General features: G+C 41.9%; 1 protein-coding gene across 1 annotated transcript in view; it reads left to right on the top strand.

Moving 5' to 3' along the window:
* Positions 1–4795: 4795 nt before the first annotated feature.
* GUCY2C (guanylate cyclase 2C) overlaps positions 4796–21280 on the top strand; it is a gene marked incomplete at its 5' end in the record, with an annotated part of 69502 nt that continues 53017 nt past the window's right edge. Inside the window, 8 exons of the mRNA XM_082666757.1 lie at positions 4796–5012; positions 8056–8168; positions 9730–9794; positions 12596–12811; positions 15117–15238; positions 16684–16780; positions 18790–18907; positions 20975–21107. Of these exons, the coding sequence (XP_082522883.1) occupies positions 4796–5012; positions 8056–8168; positions 9730–9794; positions 12596–12811; positions 15117–15238; positions 16684–16780; positions 18790–18907; positions 20975–21107 (1081 nt within the window). The remainder of the gene's footprint in view (positions 5013–8055; positions 8169–9729; positions 9795–12595; positions 12812–15116; positions 15239–16683; positions 16781–18789; positions 18908–20974; positions 21108–21280) is intronic.

Raw genomic sequence — 21280 nt, 5'->3', positions numbered from 1 at the left:
GTTCTCTTGAGGCATGTACCATCTAGCCAGGATACTCTCTATCCCATTTCATCAACCACTGTCAGTTACTGAAGTCCTGGATATTCTCCCTGGTTTATTCCTCCCCAACAAGGGCCTGCTATCAGTCTGGTTGATTTTCATACCCAGGAGGTGACCTGTCCAACAGACTGGACTCTGAGTTCCTGAAACTCCTTTGTTCAAAAACATTTTCCTTCCCCCCCTCAGCCACCTTGAACTTTTCAAATCAGTAATTCAGAAAACCCACCCTCTAATGCAAACACTATCCTTCCAGCTGTTTGTTTCAGCTGTCCCCTTTCCACCTGTACTTCTGCCTGCCTATTGTACCGTCATCCCTTCAAGCCTCTTCTTTTTTTTTTTTTTTTTTTTCGCCGTGCCATGCGACATGCAGGGTCTTAGTTCTCCCACCAGGGATTGAACTCACAGCCTGGGCAGTGAAAGCATGAAGTCCTAACTACTGGACAACCAGGGAATTCCCTCAAGCTTCTTCTTTATGCCTTTCCCTCACTCCCCTCCTGCATGCACTTCATTGTTATTCAATTTAGATTTTATAGTCCATCTCTCCACTCTTTTGACTTTGTTCAATTTTTTTTTTATCCATTTGTTCTTTCATTGTACCTACCTGGAAAAACCATACCTGAATAAGCCCAACCATTCGCTTTCCTGTACTGCTCTTGGGCAGCTAAACATTGCTAGAGAAAATCATAAAGCTGGGCTGAGTAAGGCCAGTTTTCAGTCACTCGTCTCCGAATCTCACCACTGACAAACAACATTAGGACACATCTCTTATCAGTCCCTTCTCTCACTCATCACAGTAACTTTTCAAGTCCCTCCCTTCTCAAGCCTCTGACTAGCCCAGCTCTCCTTTCATTCTCAGCCAATGACTCACCTCCTTCAGAAAATAAATTTAAACAATCATACATAAATGATCTCATCTTCCAGCCCACAAGTCTAGAAATATACGTGTATATATGAAACCGAGCAGATCCCTGCAGGGCCTTCGTGATTGCAGACCCTTCCATGTTCCCCCACTCCCACCTTTAGAAAAAAAAAACAACCTTATTTTCCCTGGCCTGTTTCAGAAAACAGATTCAAGCAATTAATCATTTAAGGAGGGGCAAAAGCAGGAACTAAGAAAAGGCAGTCAAGCAAGGAAGGTGATAACAACTTAAGCAATAAGTAAAATTGAAGGATTGGGTCATAAAGTCCTAGTTCTCCTTGAGAAAAACAGATAACAGTGTCTGACACACATTCTTAAGTTATTTCTTACAGAAACCAGACCCCCGACCAGGTGGAAACTGCTGACCCTGAACACATAGACCATAGACTGGTTGGAGCTGGAAAATTGATGATCAAGATTACTGAAACACCACCCTGTCACCTTACTGTCTACCAATCCGAAAAGTGTCCATGAGCTGATCACACACCCTGCGACCCTCACCCCAACACTGCCTTTAAATACATTTCTCTGAAAACCATCGGGGAGTTTGGGTTTTTGAGTATTAGCTGCCCATTCTCCTTGTTGGGTGCCCTGCAGTAAACACTGAGCTTTCCTTCACCACAACCCAGTAGGTTGGCTTTGCTGTGTATCTAGGTGGGTGGATCCAAGTTCTGTTCAGGAACATACACAATCATCCTACAACACGTTCTTCCTTTTATAAGGAAGAGTTGTTCTTTCTGCCATGTTTGGAATCCCATTGCCTCTCATTTTCTTGGAGCCATCGTCATTTACGCCTCCTCTCTCACATTTGCCACCTCTCCCTCTCCACCAGCTCCTTATCAACATTTAAATAACTCAACTAACTTCCACCCTTAAAAATCCTCTCACAACCCTATCCCCACTTCTGGTTATCACTCTGTTTCTTTCCTCTGCTTCTGGTAAAAGAAGCATAATTTCTGGTTGTTTTCAATCACTGAGTGGATTTCTAGAACCAGCCTATTTTTCAGGTTTTGGTCTACTATAAAATGAGGAGAATCATGAATACTGTCCCATTCAATTTTACTAATCCCTTCTATTAATGTCTGGTTCGTTGAGTACCCAGAATGCATTTCTTCTTTCACCTGGGATGAACAGTAGAACCGACAAGGCTAAGTCAAGGGAGTGTTACACCAGGCAATTCCTGTCCTGTCCCAGGAGGTCTGGAGGCAGCCTTTCCGTGATCACTCACAAGATCTCTTTCATGTCATGATCTGAGGAAGTCCATTCTCCTTGTAGGCCCTGCAGTGGGGGATGCAACTCCCAGTGTAGAGGTGTGATCAGCTGGGACATGGTAAATCACTAGAGGGCCATTCAGGTTAACCTGAAGAGTGGCAACAGCCCAGCTTTTATTAAAATTTTTTTGTAGCACAACACCGTAAATCAACTATACTCCAATAAAATTAAAAAAAAAATTTTGGCGGCCGACCACCATGATTGATTGAATTTATCATTTCATATATTGTATTTGGTCAGTTTTAAACTGTAAATAGAGTTACTTCCGGGGAAAATTTGTAGGGCTACTTTCTCTCGCTGTCTTCTTTTGCTATTTGATGGTTTTCTTGTAATGATTTGCTTTCAAGTTTTTTCTCTTATCTTTTTTGTATCTACTATAGTTTTTCTTTGTGGTTAGCTCAAGGCATGCATAAAATATCTTGTAGTTGTAGCCATCTGTTTTAGGTTGATAACACCTTAACTTCAATTGCATACAAGAACTCTGTACTTTTACTCTCCTGTCCCCACACTTTCTATATTGTGTGCCCAATAACAAATTTTTATCATTTAACTTTTATATTAAGCTTAAACATAACTTAGGTACCACCATTACAATATTACTTTACTCTGCATTTTTTTTTTTAACATCTTTATTGGGGTATAATTGCTTTACAATGGTGTGTTAGTTTCTGCTTTATAACAAAGTGAATCAGTCATACATAAACATATGTTCCCATATGTCTTCCCTCTTGCGTCTCCCTCCCTCCCACCCTCCCTATCCTACCCCTCCAGGCTGTCACAAAGCACCGAGCCAATATCCCTGTGCCATGCGGCTGCTTCCCACTAGCTATCTACCTTACTACGTTTGTTAGTGTGTATATGCCCATGACTCTCTCTCGCCCTGTCACAGCTCACCCTTCCCCCTCCCTAGTCTGCATTTTTTAATATATTTACCTTTGCCATGAGATTTATGCTCTCATATGCTTTTGCGTTGCTGTTTAGTATGTTTTCATTTCAATTTGAAGAACTCCTTAAGCATTTCTGTAAGGCAGGTCTAGTGGTGATGAGCTATCTTAGTTTTTGCTTATCTGGGAAAGACTCTATCTCTCCTCCATTTTTAGAGGATAATTTTGCTGGTATAATATTTTTGGTTGGCAGAGTTTTTTCTTTCAGGTACTTTGAACATATCATTGCACTGTTTCCTTGCCTACAAGATTTGGGCTGAGAAATCCACTGATAGTCTTATAGGGGTTCCATTTCATGTGATGAGTCACTTTTCTCTTGCTGCTTTCAGAATCCTAGAGCTTAGTCAACAGCTTTCCCATCCACCCAGCTGAGTGTATAACGGGTCACTCTTGACTCCTCCCTCTCTCTAATGCCCCAGGTCCAATGAAATATCTTCTTATCATTTTACCTTTTAGATGTCTCTTGAACCCACTTCCACTGCCACGGCCCTCATCTGGCCCCCTTCACTTCTCGCCTAAACCACAGAAGCAGCCTCTTAATTTGCTCCATGACCCCACTCCTGCCTCTCTCTAGGTCATTTCTTCCATGGCAGCCTAAGTGCTCTTTACAACATTTATCTGATCATGTCCCTTTCTTGACTCTTAGGGTAAAGTTCCAAATTCGTAATGGCTCACAGGAAACCCCCTGGCCTACACTTGCCTACTCCTCTGGCATCCTTTACTGCCCTGGACTAGCTTTCTTCACTTCAGCCATACTATATCTCTTTCAGTTCCTCAAATATCCATGCCCCCTCCCACTTCTGGGCCTCTGCACAAGCTCTGTCCCAGCCTCACATGCTCTCCCTCACTTCCCATTCAGCTAACACCTGTTCATCCTCCAGGGCTCAGCTCAAAGGTTACTTTCTCAGGGACGCGTCCTTGACTTTCCAGAATAGGTTAGGTTAATCTGCCATGTGCTCCCACAGCACTCTGCACTGTTTTTCATTGTTGAGTTTAGTTATTTATAATTATTTATTTAATGTTTGTCTTCCCCACCAGTAGACATGTGTTCCATGAAGACATTAATGTATCCATGTCATTCATGGCTGTATGCCCAGTGCCCTTCCAATGCCCCGTCAAGTCCCAATAATAGTTGCTGACTGGGTGAGTGAAACACAGATCTTCCTAGTTAAGGATTCAGTTTCAATGTGCAACTATAACCTAAAAGCTAATAATCTATCATATTTGTGCTTGCCTTGAACACTTTGACCTTTATTTTCCATCTTACAAAGCGTTTTTGGTATATACAATACTGCCCTCTTCCTCTTTTCCCTCTTCTCAGTGATGTGTCACCAGTGATTTTTTTTTATTGGGTGAGGCGCAGGTAATCTTGTTTATAACTCTGACCTTTCTGTGAGCAAACACGCAAAGTGAACTTTGGTTTATCTCCTACTGTAATGTAGCTGCTAATTGCCGACAGGAAGGCTGTATTCTGTGGTCCACGTGACCAGTGGGGTGACCAGAAAGGAGCGTGGGGAAGAGTAGACCACGGGACTCAGTGACAGGCTGTTCATTTGGAGTTCCTGCTTCCCTGAAAGGCCCAGAGTAAAGCAAGGAGTATGGTGCTGAGGTGAGGGAGGTCATGAAGACGCCACTGTTGGCCTTGGCTTTGTGGTCACTGCTCCTCCGACCAGGGCTTTTGTTCTGGACCTCCCAAGTGAGTCAGAACTGCCACAATGGCAGCTACGAGATCACTGTGCTGATGGTGAACAACTCGGCCTTCCCAGAGTCCCAGGTTAACTTGAAAGATGTGGTGAACGCGGGAATGGAAGTAGTGAGACAGCGTCTGCTTGAAGCTGGTAAGAAGATGGTAACAGAATTCTCCTCCCTGTTACCACCTCTGGGGTCAGAGGGTTGCTAAGCGAAGACCTGTGTTCTCTGCCTGATCACCCAACCTTCTCTAAGGGCCTGGCCCACAGGCCTTTTCTATTTCAAGGCAATAGATCCTCAAAGAGAAGGATTTGAGCCCTACCTCAATGAGTTCACTCATGATCTACTCTGCTTTGGGGATGGCCCCGACCCAGGTGTTCACAGCAGTGAAATGTCCCAGCTAAAGCTGGATTTAACTTAACTGGACTTAAGTAGATAACACTACTCAGCATCAGGAAGGCATTATGTTTCCTTCTGTAGCTTCTCAGAGGCAAGATTTGGTCTGTGTCTGAGATTTCACAGGGTTACCAGTCAAGAAGATGAATTAAGTAAAGATCCAGGTGCTAACTCTTTCACTGGGATTTTTAATCCATCTATTCACTCTTGACATCTCTGGTGGCTGTTATTATAAGATACAGTCAATATGATAAATTTGCAATCAAATTCAGTGTTGAAGTTCTTTATTGTATCTCTTTTTTGGGGGGTATAAGAAAATTATTTTATTTTACTTTTTAAAATGTTTTATTGAAGTATAGTTGATTTACAATGTTGTGTTAATTTCTGGTGTACTGCAAAGTCATTCAGTTGTGTGTGTGTGTGTGTGTGTGTGTGTGTGTGTGTGTGTGTGTGTATTCTTTTCCATTATGGTTTATCACAGGATGAATATAGTTCCCTGTGCTCTACAATAGGACCTTGTTGTTTATCCATACTATATATGCTAGTTTGCATGTATCTCTTAATTATTAAAATAAGCTATACCAGTAGATAAAACATGTAGAATAAAGGGAAAAAAGTCACCCCTGATAATTTCCAGCCACCTGGATATTTCCAGTATCTTTTCATATGCCTCTGAGTTTCTTGTTTTTAAGAACATAGTTGAGGTCACTATGGCACAGAAACAATTTTCTGTCCTTCTTATTTCATTTCACATGATTCTACAAGTGGCTTTCCTAGAGCTGCATAATCTTCTTAGCATCATGTGAATGAATGACCAATACCCCTTAGAGTAGATATCCTCCCAAATCATGTAATAATTCCCTATGGTAGGACATTCCATTGTTTTTAATTTCTCACGATTATTTAAAAACTACTACAATAAACATTTTTATGTACATAGTTTTTTTCCATGCTTTGAGGTGAGATTGCCATAAGTATAATTACTGAGTCAATGAGTATTTCATACATCTTAATGGTTATTTATGGTTCTAAGGAGAGGATGTCTTAATTTTCTCTATTTAAATTTTGTGGTAATAATAGCAATAGGTATCATAGATCATATATGTGTAATAACTGTCTTCTGTGCAATATACATTTCTTCAGTCCTTTCTGAGACTGGATTCAGATATAAATGGATGGATCTGATCTAGCGCTGTAATGGAACTAGGAGGTCATTTAATAAAATCCCCTTATTTACCTGGGCAGTATGGTATAGTGGAAAGAACATTTGATTCGCAGTCTGAGGACCTGAATTGGAGTCCCTGCCAATCTCATGTGAGCTATTTCCCTTGGTCTCCCTGAACTTGGTGTTCTTGTTTTTTGAGTACCTGTCAAGTGCTAAGTAAGATATAGAATCTCTTTACTCGCCACAGCTCTGTACGATCAACACTGCTGACACTGTTTCACAGCAGAGGTTTAATAACTTTGCTGCAGTCATACAAGTTGTCTGTTTGAAATGAGAGTCAAACCCCTATCTGTCAGATTCCACAGAGTGTATCATGTCACCACTGTAAGATCTTTACCCATCCATTGCTCGTGAAAATAAGGTAGTGGGACACTGTGGTTAGAAGCAGAGATTTGGAATCGGACAGACCTTGGTTCATATTCCAGCCTTTTATCCAACCATTCATCACCAGTGACCTCACGCAAGTTACTTACATTTTCTGAGCCTCAGTTCCCTCACCTGTAAAATGACGATAAATAGTAGTTTCCTTCTGTGGGTGTGGTGTGAATTAAATGAGGAGGTTCACATAAAGTACCTAATTCACTGACTAATACATAGCCAGAGCTCCATAAATGGCTGTTGTTTTATTGTTGCTGCTCTTACTGTTGTGCTTGTGAAGGACGTTGATATTGTGTTTGTTGCTGTGGTGTCGGAACACGTTACCAGGCATATCTCAAAAGTGAAGCCTGATTTGAAGTCATCCCATCCCATTGTCTAAAAAGTGTTCAGTATTTTCTTGAGAAATCACTTGGGATTTGGGGAGATAAAAGTAAGCAAAAGGACATCACAGCACCATAATCATGAGAGGCGGCAGCTCACCACAGTACGTTCTACAGAAGTGGTTCTCAAACTTCCCATCTCAAGGCCTTTTTACACGCTTAAAAATAATCATGGGTTCTAAAGCGTTTCGTTTATGTTACATTTATCAATGTTTATTATATGGGAAATTAAAACTGAAAAATGTTCAAAATATTTTCTTATTGATGCAGTTAAAATAACAATTGTAAGAATTTGTTAACATAAATAAAATTTCATATTAAAGAAAACATATTTCTCAAACCAAAAACTCTTAGAAGTAGGTGGGAAAAGTGGCAGAAATTCACATTTTAGCAAATCTCTAATATCAGGCTTAATAGAAAATGGTTGGATTCTCCTATCTGCTTCTGCAATTAAAATGTTGCCATACTACATATTATGTAGCCTCTGGAAAACCTCACTATATGCTCGTGAATGTCTTAAACTAATAGAATAGTTTCGACCCCATGGACCTCCTGAAAGAGTCTCAAGGTGCCTCAGGGGTCTGTGGCACACACTTCGAGAACCACTGCTCTATAGCATATTGGTTCCAGAATCAGACTGCCCTATGTTCAAAACCCAGCTCCACTCCCTGCCAGCTGGGAACCCTGAGCAAGTTAACTTGCCTCTCTAGATCTCCTCTTTCTAGAGAGGTAGAAAAATAAAGTCTCATGGCTGGTATAAACTTCCTGAGAAATAACACTAGCCTTCTCTTTCCCCTCATTTCTGGATAATAGGCCTAAATGTGACCGTGAATGCCAGCTTTATCAATTCGGAAGGTATGATTTATAAGTCCAGTGACTGCCGGAGTAGCACCTGTGAAGGCCTCGACCTACTCAGGAAGATTTCAGTGAGTACCTGCCTTCGCAGAGTCAGCTCACACCGTCCTGCCTCAGGAGGGCCGCAGCGTGAGCTCGGGCACTGGCCCGCCAGGATCTCTCACATCGTCTCCAGCTATGCAGCTGAGTGATTTGGGGACCAGGTGCTCCGACTGTATCCCCATCTATTTCCCAAGTGATAGGCACCCTCCAGGAATCTAGGAAAGCGGGGAGAACCTTAGCTATGTTCTGTCTGTACACGTTCAGTGGTATGGAGGGGAATTATTTTGTTTTCAGCTGTTTTTAGAACTTTTAACAAATCTAAATGTTGGTATTAACTGGTTTGCCTTCGTGTCCCTCAAGAAAAATCTGAGGTGCCCCATTAAAAAATATACTCTAAAGCCTTACACCAGACACCTGTTACAGTCATCACCATATGCACGGTCGCAGGTTTATCGCTTAAGGGCTGAATCTGAAACCTAACTTTAAAGTAGTAACTGTAATGTCAATCCGTAGAAATGGGAAGACAGAGATTCTTGCCTAGTTCCTCCTGCCAACTCCATCCCCAACCAGAGCTTTCTGGAACTGAAGAGTAGTCCAAGCTCTCTAGAGGCAGGTAGGGTGTGAGATGTCCCTTTGGTACAGAGACCTAAGGGAAGGCCGTCCAGGAAGCTGAGCACTGGGCACAGATCCATGGCTCTGAAGCTCTCATCAGGAACATCACATCGACCAGATTGGCCGCACTCCTGTCAGGAAGTGGTCATTCTTTTTTTGCGGTACGCGGGCCTCTCACTGTTGTGGCCTCTCCCGTTGCGGAGCACAGGCTCCGGACGCGCAGGCTCAGCGGCCATGGCTCACGGGCCCAGCCGCTCTGCGGCATGTGGGATCTTCCCAGACCGGGGCACGAACCCGCGTCCCCTGCACCGGCAGGCGGACTCTCAACCACTGCACCACCAGGGGAGCCCAGGAAGTGGTCATTCTTGATCATGGGAGGGCAAGGAGCGAGCAAGGGGAGTTTAATAAACAGGTGTGCCTCATCCCTGTCTCCGGAGGTGGGAGGTCCCACCTCATTCTCCAACACCAACAACAGAATGCTCCTAATCAGTTTCCCCTTGAGAAAGAGTGGAATTAAGATCTATAGTCTCTCACCCGGCCACACTGCATTTTGTTCTCTCCAGCCCCGCTTTGTAGCTCTCCCTAAACCCGAAACTTGCCCTGTCCTTGCATAGCACCTCCAAATCTAGCGTCTTCACCCCTTGACCTACAGATAACTGCTAATGTGACAGTCTGCCAGTCCCTCTCCCACCACTGGACATCCTCCTCTTGATAGAGTCCAGGGTCACGTCAGTCAGCTCACCTTCAGTGGGCTGCCCTTCCCTCCATCCGCAGCCTCTCCCCTCTCGGACCCCTTTATCCCTCGGCTGGCCCTCGCCCAGCCCAAGGCATGCACGCGGCTCCTTTCTGCTCTACGTTCTAACATCTCGAGAGGCCCGCTTTCTAGCCTTCTGGGAGCCTTCCCCTTGCTGGTTCTTTCCTGTGCATTGATTCACAGTTTTAGTTTTAGGAATTGGTTGTTATTTTTTTCTCCTACAGGGGACCAAACAGATGGGATGTGTCCTCATGGGGCCCACGTGTACCTATTCCACCTTCCAGATGTAGTAAGTAGTCTGGTTTGTTGTTTTCATGCCCCTGTGAATTGAAGTCAGGACATCATATCAAGATTTAACTGATGTATCAAACAGCAGTCTACTCAGGGCAATACAATTGAGGGTGCCAGGGCCCTCGTATGTTACAGTCTCTCTATAACTGTCATTCCCTCATCCAGGTAACTCTGCCTTTGCTCAGTGTGGGGTGGATGACAGTAGATATTCCACTTCTGTTACTAACATCGAGCTTGAAAAGCAAAAAGGTAGAGGTGAAAAGTTAGACTCCAGGCAGGACACAGGGAAGATAGTGAACTTAGATATTTTGAGAGTTGAATAAAGGAAATCTTCCCAGAAGTATGGGCAGAATGTGCCCAAACACAAAGGAAAGTGCAGCACCCTAGGGCATTAACAGGGCTCCGTTCCCTCCTTAGGGCTGTAAGAATAGGGAAGGTAGCAGGGTTCTTATTTCAAAGCACTATTTGAGGATTATATATATAACATACTAAAGTACTTTGCACAGTGCCCTTATCAGCTTAGAAAAAAAAGAAAAAGCTTCCACTGTATTTAGAGTGAAAATACTTCCTGGCTTTGGAAAAATCGCCCTCACCCCTTTCGATCATTTCACTCAGCGTAATTCTCCTCACTGCAAAACACTTTGTTCCGCCAGATCACCTCTCCCCCAATCCAAATCCCTCTCACAGGCCTTTCTTTCACCTGTTTCATCTCCCCGTGAATCAAGGATCACCCTTTGTCTACACAGAGAAAACTATGCTGAAGGAACACTTGCAATAGGTTTTGAAGGGTAGACATTAGACTTCTGAAATTTCTGTTGCAAAGTCTGCTTCTCACACCTCCCACCCAGCTGTATAAACAGACTCAGACGTTCAAACCCACACAGACCATAGACACCCCACAGAAGCACATTTGACCTCATCTTCTGTACCGAAGTGCAGACGAATACAGAATCTTATCTTCCTTGTGCTCATTCCCAGCTGGCATCTTACCTGACCATTTACTGATATTGCTGGAGAGAGTGCCCAGAAGGAAAGGAGAAGTAGAACATTGATTCACCACTTACGAGGAACTTCCATGTGCAAAGACGCATTTTTGTTGTGTCAGAGCGGAGACAATTAATAGAGAAGGTGACGAGGACACTGGTGACCAATACAAGGCAGAGTGGAACAGGTTCCCTTAGAGAAGTACAAGCAAGGCGCTATGGAGGCACAGAGGGAATGGTCCCTCTGGTTGGGAGAATTAAGCTTCGAGAGGAGAAAGACTTCATGAAGGAGATGGTATATGAGTTGAGTGTTGAAGAATGGGTTAAATTGTAATGGGTAGAGATGATGTGATCAGCATCCCAGCCAGCTGAGGGAGAAGCATATGTGAAAGCAAAGCATCAGGGAAGTGTAGAAAATTTGTGAAAGTCTGTATTAACTGGAGTGAAAGAGATGTATAGGGGAGTAGTAGAGAGAAAACTAGGAAAATTAGACAGGGCCATATTTGGGTGGCCATGAGTTCTAAGTGAGGGAAGGGTTTTTAATTAGATTTGCATCAGAAACCACTAAAACAGCAGGGAAGTACCATCAGAAGCAGCTCAACTTTGGGGAAGAATGATTGGAAACAGTGTAGAGGAAAGGCTGGAGCCCACCAGGAGAGACTGAGGACAGGAAAATCAGGGGAGGAAGAGATCCTGAACTAGTGAGGAAGCAGTCGACTTGGAATAGGTGTATCGCCTTAAAGATATTTAAAAGTAGAATCAATAGCATTTGATAACTGATCGGATACTGGAGTGTGGGACGAAAAGTAGTTGTTGAAAAGGCTTTGAGATGTCAAAACGCTAAAAGAAATGGGAAAATCAGGATAAGGAACAGTTCTGAGAAACAAAACTAAGAGACAAATTTAACTGTGGCCGTGAGGAGTTTGAAATGCAAGCAGGACACCCAAGTGAAACCTTTCAGTGGAGCACCGAAGATGGAAGGGGAGGTCATTTTCCTCCCTTTATCAAATACATCTTAAGCATCTACACATAAAGCAGGCAGACCGGAAATGCTGCGGTGAACAAGCTGGGCGTGATTCCACCTTCGTGGCGCTTGCAGTCTGGTGGAGGAGACAGGTATTCAACAGGTTCTCACCCATGATTCCTGGTCTTAGTTATCAAGGAACGCTCTCCTGATGGATAAAGAGATGTTTAATTAAGGACCTGATGGATGAGTAAGTATCAGCCAGGCAAAGACAGAGGGGAGCAGCATTTCTGGCATCTGTAAAGACCCTGGTAGAAAATAAAGCTTGCTATGCTTAAGGGACCACAAGAAGACCCGTGGGCCAAGCAGCGGAAGGAAAACAGTAAGGTCCTCAGGTGATGTCTGTCTCAAAGGCCGTCCGTAGAAGAGCTGGCAATAAGGCAATGCATGGAGGGAAGCTGCAGAGGGCATCTTCTGGGCTTTACAACATTTGTAGTAGCTATGGTGGCCCATTTTCTATTTTTTCTCTGCCCTACTCCCCGAAGTCCATATGTCCTAGCCTAGATGTTAGGACAACCCAATGACAACTCATTTTAGAATAAATCGAAGTAACCAAGCCACATATACAAGAAGACACCCAGAGTATGTGTAGAACATAGCATACGTTCAGTAAATATTGTTTTAGATTCACCTGTGAGGGACAGACCTATATCCATGGAACACCTGCTTGAGTGACCCTGTTTCATTTTTGTTATTTATACCCACACGCTGAAACAGCTTAAAGAGGGATCTTATTTGTACTACTTAGGTTGTTAATCCTGATACTGGTTTCTCTCTCACCCCTTGGCATAGCCTTGACACAGATTTGAAGTATCCCATGATTTCAGCTGGAAGTTTTGGATTGTCGTGTGACTACAAAGAAACTTTAACCAGGCTGATGTCTCCAGCTAGGAAGTTGACGTACTTCTTGGTTGACTTTTGGAAGGTCAATTATTTTCCATTCAAAACTTTTGCCTGGAACAGTACCTATGTTTTCAAGAATGGTACCGAGTCTGAGGACTGTTTCTGGTAAGCAGGACCATTAATGTCCTTCTGGCGCTTAGCAGGGAGAGAAGCCATAAACTCTCAGCAGGCCACTAGTTATTATCAGACATGCCTTCCATGAATAGTAGCATTGGGAATGGAAACCAGCCCACTTTCTTACACACAAGTGGTACATAGCTTACATTAATTGATTTCATCCTTAAGCTGTAGATATATTTAGATAAGGCTGTTTGTTACTCCTGTTTGAACTAGGTATATTAAGCATAGCTCTCTGAAGTAGATACCCATTAACTTTAGGTCAAATTGAAATTTCACTTGGAAGTATACAACACTTCACTGATTCCATGATCTAAATCAGTAGCAACAGGTAAAAATGTCTGTTTTTTTTTTTTAACAGCAACTTTCTTTGAGTCCTTACTTTTTGCCAAACATTGCACTAAGCACTTTCTTTTTTTTTGGTTTGAAGCCATTTTTTTTTTTAATTGGAGTAAAATTGCTTTACAGTGTTGTGTTAGTTTCTGCTGTACAACAAAGTGAATCAGCTATATGCATATCTATATCCCCTCCCTTTTGGACCTCCCTCCCACCTAGGTCATCACAGAGCACAGAGCTGAGTTCCCTGTGCTATACAGCAGGTTCCCACTGGCTATCTGTTTTACATATGGTAGAGTATTTATGTCAAACCTAATCTCCCAATTCGTCCCACCCACCTCTTTCCCCACTGCGTCAACATGTCCGTTCTCTACATCTATGTCTCTCTTTTTAAAAGAATTTTTATTGGAGTAAAGTATAGCTGATTTACAATGTTGTGTTAGTTTTGCTGTACAGCAAATGAAAAATGTCTTTTCAAGAACATGTTTTAAAAGTTACCTAATATTTATTTCCTAAAAGGAGTGCATGGAGTTATTCAAGGTGGCCACAATTTTCTTCCTGACCTCTACCCAAATTGTTATTAACTACTAGAATGTAGTGGTGTAAGAAGGAGAGTCTGATGTTGAGGCTGACAGTCTTAGGATATGAGGTCTAAGATTCAATTGAATAATGAACGTTTATTCTATAGGATGTGCAGCTAATGTTTCATATTAATAAAAAGGAATCATATGGAGTGTGTTGTATGTCTTGAGAACGCTGAATAAATGTTTTTTAAACATATTTTCAAAAAGTTGCATTTTCTCTTAGAGTTTTTTAGTTAACAGTGATCTGATTTATTTTGTTGTCTCAGTGTGATTGACATAAAGTGTCTATGTAATCGTAAGTACGTTGACTAAATTTTTTTCTAATTCTTCCCAAATGGCATAAGTGACCTAGCAATAAATATTTATATATTGTAGATTTATTATTTATTTATTTCTTGGCTGCGTCGGATCTTAGTTGCGGCACGCAGGCTGTAGTTGAGGCGTGCAAGCTCAGTAGTTGTGACACGCGGGCTTAGTTGCCCCAGCATTTGGGATCTTCGTTCCCTGACCAGAGATCACACCCACGTGCCCTGCATTGTAAGGTGGATTCTTTACTACTCGACCACCAGGGAAGTCCCAATAAATATATTTTCATGAAGGTAAACCCTCTAAAGAAAAGAGAACAAGTACTATGATCTCCATTTTACAGATAAGGAGAAGGGAAACGAGAAGTAAATGCTGTCATATTACCGTGCAACATATGATAGCAGAGAATGTGCATTCTGCCTGTCCTACACCAGTTAGAAATCGTTTCTCTCACAGCTTTTCAGAGGAGTAAGAGTGGTGGGGAGAGCAGGATCTTGGGTACCATTGCTAAAATAAAATCACAAGGCCCACACAACTCCAGCAAAGGTGGCAGAAAGAATCTCTTGAAGGAGTCTGCAGTAGCTCTCCACCAAAGCATCCAGAGGACCAAAATAGGGTACCCCTGGGAACACACAAGAATCAGCCCTAAGGCAGCACCCTAGAAAGTTTGGGGTGAACTTAGAGCACACAAAAGTCCTTTCCACACAGTAGGAGAAATTATTCCTATCAACTCTGAATTTTTGTACTATAGATTCACAAGTTTCCATTTATCTGTGATAATGGGACAAGCAGAATAGTCTTCCTTCAGCAAATAACAAGAAGCCATTATAAGGGATTTGCCAAATGTCTACTATCTGTATATATACACGAAGATTCCCTAAAACTTTCCCTAAATTAGATGTCCGTAGTCCTAACCATTGGTATCACGCTGTGTATTATCTATTGTGTAGAAATGAATTTTAGGTGAACAAGTCCCTGGACAGATCTGTAAACAGTGAGCAAACAACATGGAAAGCCATGAAGAAACTAAGCTGATTTCTTAGAGTTTCTCTTTTTCTCTGTTCTAGGTACCTCAATGCTCTGGAGGCTGGAGTTTCCTATTTTTCTCAGAACCTTAACTTCAAGGGGACGCTGAGAAAGGATGACGAGTTTCAGCGTATCTTAATGGGCCAGGACAGGAAAAGCAATGGTAAGAAGACATGAAGATAATTTTTGGCCAGCTACGTCCACACAACCACCACCTCCCTATGAGTCATTTTGACAAATCTACCACCACAGAGCTATCATCGTTACTGTATATTTTGTGTATATTTGCAGAGATCTGTAGCTGCGGGCACCTCCATTATACTGTTCCTTTTGCTGATTAAAACCTTATCCTCTGAGCAAAATTAGCAGAGTAATGTTGAGCAAATATATTAACATTATGAAAGTAATGATGATGCTAAAATCCAGCTTTTATAAGCCAAAAATGTTATCACGATCCACTATTAGTAAACTGCTTTTTAAGTTCACCATAATCTAATATATTGTTGGATTTGTGACGAATTCTCAAATATTCTGAACCCTTGTCCCCTGGTGACCAAGAGGATGTATTTATTGATATGTAGCCTTAAGCAAAATTACCAGTTAGGCAAGGATTGTCTCATTTTGCTTTACTCTGTCGGTATTTTACCTGCCTAATGATCTCTCAGTTATAGGCCAAGTGTGAAAGGCCAATGGGATACTAAGTTATTTGGTGATTTATTTCACTTTCCACAGAATTCTTTTTGCAAATAAGAATATATCAGGAGCAAAGGAATCAACTGTGGAATTTTCTACGAGGAAATGTTCTTGCTTGTCAGGATTTCCTGGTATCGCTTGAAGTATCATTTGCTGTTATAATTAAGCGTTTGCCATATTAAGAGCCTACCATATGCAAAACGTTAACCAGGATATGGGGAACAAGAAGTATAAGATGATTCATGTCATAAAGTGTTTACAGTTCAACTGGACAACACAGTGTGTGAACAGATCTAATGAAGTGTCTCCCAGCTTATTCATCTTACTCATCAATCCATGCATTTGGGAAATCTGGCTGCAGTGGATAGGAGAGCTTAGAGAATCAGACTGGAACTCGATCACTGAAATCACTTTCTGAGCTGAGAAGCTGCGACCAAAACCCAAGGAAAGGTGCTTAGGAAGACTTCATCAGTTCTCACATTAATTTATATCTTTTCCAGCTCCTTTACAAGTGGCAGGGCCCTTCACTTACCACTGAAAATAGCTTCTATAACTACTCCAGCCTCGTGTAATGGAATAAGCACGAAGCCAGACTCCAATACTTGACTATCAGAATTACTCATCCACCGGTTTTTTTTATCTCATTGACATTTTAGCTACAGTCTCCTTAAATCAGTAAAATTAAGGGCAAGGACTAGATGATTCTTTTTAAGATCCCATGCAGTTCTCCTCTGCTTCTATGACTGTAAATGAAAAATAAAAGGAGGGGGGGAGTAAATTGGAGGAACTGGTGTTAATCTTAAAACACGAATGTAGCATGGACTTACTGGGTTCAAATTCAGGCCCCCGGTTCCCTTCCTGCTTGGGAGTAGACTATTGTATATTTTTCTCCCTGTCTTGCTCTCTCTCCTGCAGTGATTGTTATGTGTGGTACACCAGACACCATCAACATCCTCAAGGGTGACCGAGCAGTGGCTGAAGACACTGTCATTATTCTAGTGGATTTATTCAAGTAGGTATAATATTTGGAAGAACTCTCCTCCTTTCAGAAAGGAAATACTCTAAGGATTTCTGGAAGATATTCTCTTTTCTCACGTTTTGCACAGCCTAAAATGGGATTCTGTATGAAGATAATACTTTAACCAGTGTTTCGTTTCTTCTTTATCACACCCTCATTCTTATTTAATTAATTATAGCTTTAGCAGAGATGTATGCCTTTGACATCACTATCATGTCAAATACAAAAGTTTTATGAAATCCCCATTAAACCCGCATGCTCATTCAACAAAGATCCTGGTCTTCAGCCTGATTTTAAGGTGTTTTTTTTCCAGGCAGTAATAAATCAACTAATATCCCAATCATATTTCTGAGAACGTGGGCCCTATCTATGCCTTCAATTGCTAATGGCCTTTGGTCCTAGATTATTTTTCCTTCAGCCACTTTCGGTAAGAGAAAAATTCCCGTTAAGTGAATTTGATTTACACAGTTATTCTTTGCCCTCTGTGGTATAGTCATTGGGTGGTGATCTTTTCCTCTGCACTTATCTGGAACTAAGGGGAGAAAATTCTGGAGAACAGAAACTACCTTTTATCACATTCCCTCTTTTCACTACTCATTTTCTAACATGGTTGGAGACCCCACAAACAAACTGTGCAAAGGTAATATCTGAGTCAGATGAGGCTTAAAAAAGGTGTTGCTGGTACACCTGTGTCCCTTGCCCCATCAGCTAGCTCATATGACTTCACTTATCTGATTGGATCATTAATCATTCCCTGTCCGTATTCAGACCAGAAGCTATTCCTGCACTATATCATATTTGCCTAGTCATTTCACCCACACTAAATGCACTTGTCCCAGTATTGAGAAAAATGAAGCATAGGAAGTGCAGGCCTATCTTGTTCACAAAGATAAGCTAGTCAACCGAGCCTTTTAACTGCAGAATACGAAAAAGAGGGAAAAATGATCAACATTTTATTCCTACAGCCACACTGATAGCTGCTTTCAATAGCTGCTTTGCCCTCTGGAAGGAGGCCTCAATGTAACCAGGCTGGTGTAATTTTATTTTTAGCAAATCCTCAATCAACTGCCAAAGTGTTGGCATTCTTTTGTCACTATTCTCTAAGGACCTCTGGGTCTGTTTCGGAATGCTCATGAGATAGATTCATCTGAAACTAGACATAACTTGGGTTCAAATTCTAACTCTGACACTTCTGGTTCATTTGCCTCTTGGGTATTACTTAGTATATCTTGAGATTCTCATTTGTAAAGTGAGAATAAAAATGCCTACTTGATAAGGGTGCTTTTAGGATTAGATGTGACAATATACGCAAACTATTCAACACAGTCCTCTGTACGTAGATGTGTTCACCTACTGTTTGCCTATTAAATGATGGTCATCCTAGTTACAGCGGTTCAAGCTTGTCAGGTTATTTGCATATTAAAACATTAAAATGATTAGGAAGCTTGGGACCCATATGATTGGCAGTGCCATCCCGGACGGTACTGAGGGTCCACAGTGCACCAGATACTGTCTAGGAGTCGAGGATACAAGGACCGCTAATCTAATGTTAAGAAGCTTACAGTGTTAGAGAAAATGCTTAGTCTTTTCATGCTTATGTTTCACCATCTGGAAAGTAAATTTAATTCATAAAATTTCTCTCTATCCTATCCCTTAATCTCTAAAGTGTTATGAGCACTTAAGGAAAAGAAAGTTTCCAGGTATAAGCCAAGAGTCATCAAGCCTTGAAAAGAAGCTTATGTGCCCAGAGCCCCTAAAAAAGCTTCCTCAAAGAAGTATCTGTGTTCTGATCTTCCTTTCCATTTGTGTACGTTAACCACAGCTGCCTAATTTCTGCTATTCAAGGTAGCAGGTGTAGAAGAAACTTATCTGGGAAAAGTAGAACATTTAGCAGGAAAAAGATGTTTTAAACTATTTCAAGCCTGCTGTATGAATTTTAGAAGCTCCATTTCTATTTTTGGAGGAATCTAATTTTCATGAGAAACTTGTACTTTTTATTCCAGTGACCACTACTTCATGGACAATGTTACAGCCCCCGACTATATGAAAAATGTTCTTGTTCTGACACTGCCTCCTGAAAATCCTGTCTCAAATAGCTCTTTCTCCAAGAATTTATCACTGGTAAGCTTCATATACATATATATATATATATATATATATATATATATATATATATTTTTTTTGGCAAGGGTAAAGTATCATTCTTCCATTTGGGACCCCAAATTCTAAAATAAGCAATTCGTTTTTTTCACTTGTTCCAATTCACTCAACAAATGTTAACTGAGGCCAATAGCAGGATTCCTGCTACTAAAACTGTTACTATAGGTCACTGTGCTAGGCTCTAGATCAACACCACAGTGCACACTGCTGTAACATCAGAACAGAAATGACAGTGTGGGAAGATCAGAAGAAGCCCTGGTAACGTAGGGGAGGTAGAAATTAAACAATGAAAGATAAATGAAGTCCCCTACATCTTAAAGCAACTTTCTGCTGGCCCTGATATCACAGTTCTACCTCTAGAGATACATATTCCTAGGTTAAGACATTGTCCTTTTTTTTGTAAATTAGGTTGGCCATTGTTCAGATTTGTCCAGGCGAGGCCTGGTTTATTCCTCTTATCCCAGCATCCCATCTGGTTTAGCATTTGTCCCAGAAAAAGAACCTCCAATTGGACATTAAATCATTAATGTCTCAGGACTTCCCTGGTGGTCCAGTGGTAAAGAATCCGCCTTCCAATGCTGGGAACGCGGGTTTGATCCCTGGTCAGGGAACTAAAATCCCACATGCCGCGGGGCAACTAAGCCCACGCGCCACAACTACTGAGCTCACATGCCTCAACTAGAGAGTCTGTGTGCCCACGTGCCACAAAAACTGCAGACAGAGCCCATGTGCTCTGGAGCCCACACGCCACAACTAGAGGGAGAAAGCCCGAACGCCACAACTAGAGAGAAGCCCACACGCCGCAAAGAAGACCAGACACAGTGGAAGAAAATAAAGAAATTTAAAAAAATATATTTAAAAAAATCATTAATGTCTCAATTAAATGCAAGACCCCTGCCTCTAATACCACTTTGGGTTTTATCAGTCACTGCACCTTAACGTGACTAAATTCATTGGATGTTTTCTGCCCTCAGACGCAGTTGAGAGCAGGTTTGGAGAGGGAAGTGGAGGGGCAGTCTGTCCTGAGGACCCTGAACAACTTTGGGATGACAAGGCCCAAAGAGCAGTGAGGAAAGTTGGGGACCTTTGAGAGAATCACAGTTTTGCCTAGACTAGCAGTTCTAAGCCCTGTGTTTTGCAACCCTGCCAAAATTAGGGGCTGCAACCCCTTTGGGGGCTGGGTCTTAACTGATTCTTTTCATGTCATGAAAGGATGATTTCAGCAAAAGACACTGAAACCAATGAGAAGTGTTTTAGTTTTTCCTTTTTATATTTTCTAGCAAATATACTTCTGGGTGTAGTAGTATTCACATATCATTTGCACAGCTTCTAGGCTCTGGCAAAAGTCTGATTCTTCACAGGTGGGAGTTCCAAAGTGTCTGAGCCGACAGAACTCACGTGGTCTCGGGGGGGCACAGAACTTTTCATCCATAGCCCATCTCTGTGAAGACAACCACACAACTGTTGCAAAGGCAGAGGAGTTCTGACCCCCTTCTTACGTTTCCCAGGGCAGACCCTTGTGGCTTGAACTAACACCCAATCAGGACTATCTCCAAAGCAAATTCAATGGTATCACCCAATCAAAACTCTTCCCACCCCATCAGGATACTCAAAGGCAGTGGGGTTGTTTTTGTTGCTATTCTCTTTTCCTCTTAAATGAAAGCGTTATTTCTATATAAAACCTTACAGGAATCGAAAATGCTGTATGTTGTCCTTCCTGGTCAAAGTAAAATATTTTCTCATCATGGGAAGGAGGAAGCACAGCTGCTTTTAGATACTTCCCTAAAGGCAGGGTATGCAGTTTATTGATCCCAAGAGAAGACAGAATTGTCACTTGGGGATGATAAAGAGCCCTGGTCCAAGAAAAGTTTTTCCAAAACTTCCTTTAATACCACCCCTACAATTCCCCTAATATTCCTTTACCTTTCCAGTTACCCTGCTGACCCCAAGAATGTGTTTCTCCAGGTTCAAGACCAGAATCTTTTTTTTTTCTTGGAACTCATTTTAAGATTTTCCTTTCTCATTCAGACAAATGATTTCGCTGCTGCCTACTTTAATGGAGTCTTGCTCTTTGGACACATGTTGAAGATATTTCTTGAAAATGGAGAAGAAGTTACCACCCCTAAATTTGCTCATGCTTTCAGGAACGTCACTTTTGAAGGTACCGGTTTCCTAGGAGCAAACAACACTTACCTAACAGTTTCTAGAGGAATCTGATGAAATATGGGCCCTATGGGCAGACTTTGGGAAGCAAAGAGAGGGTGTGGCAATAAATGGATCAACAGCTAAATACCTTTTAACTTAATTGGAGGCAAACATAATTGCATAAACCTC

This window comes from Grampus griseus, assembly GCF_964374135.1.
Source record: "Grampus griseus genome assembly, chromosome: 11".
In the NCBI taxonomy this organism is placed as follows: domain Eukaryota; kingdom Metazoa; phylum Chordata; class Mammalia; order Artiodactyla; family Delphinidae; genus Grampus; species Grampus griseus.
This window is presented reverse-complemented; position numbering and strand designations above follow the sequence as displayed.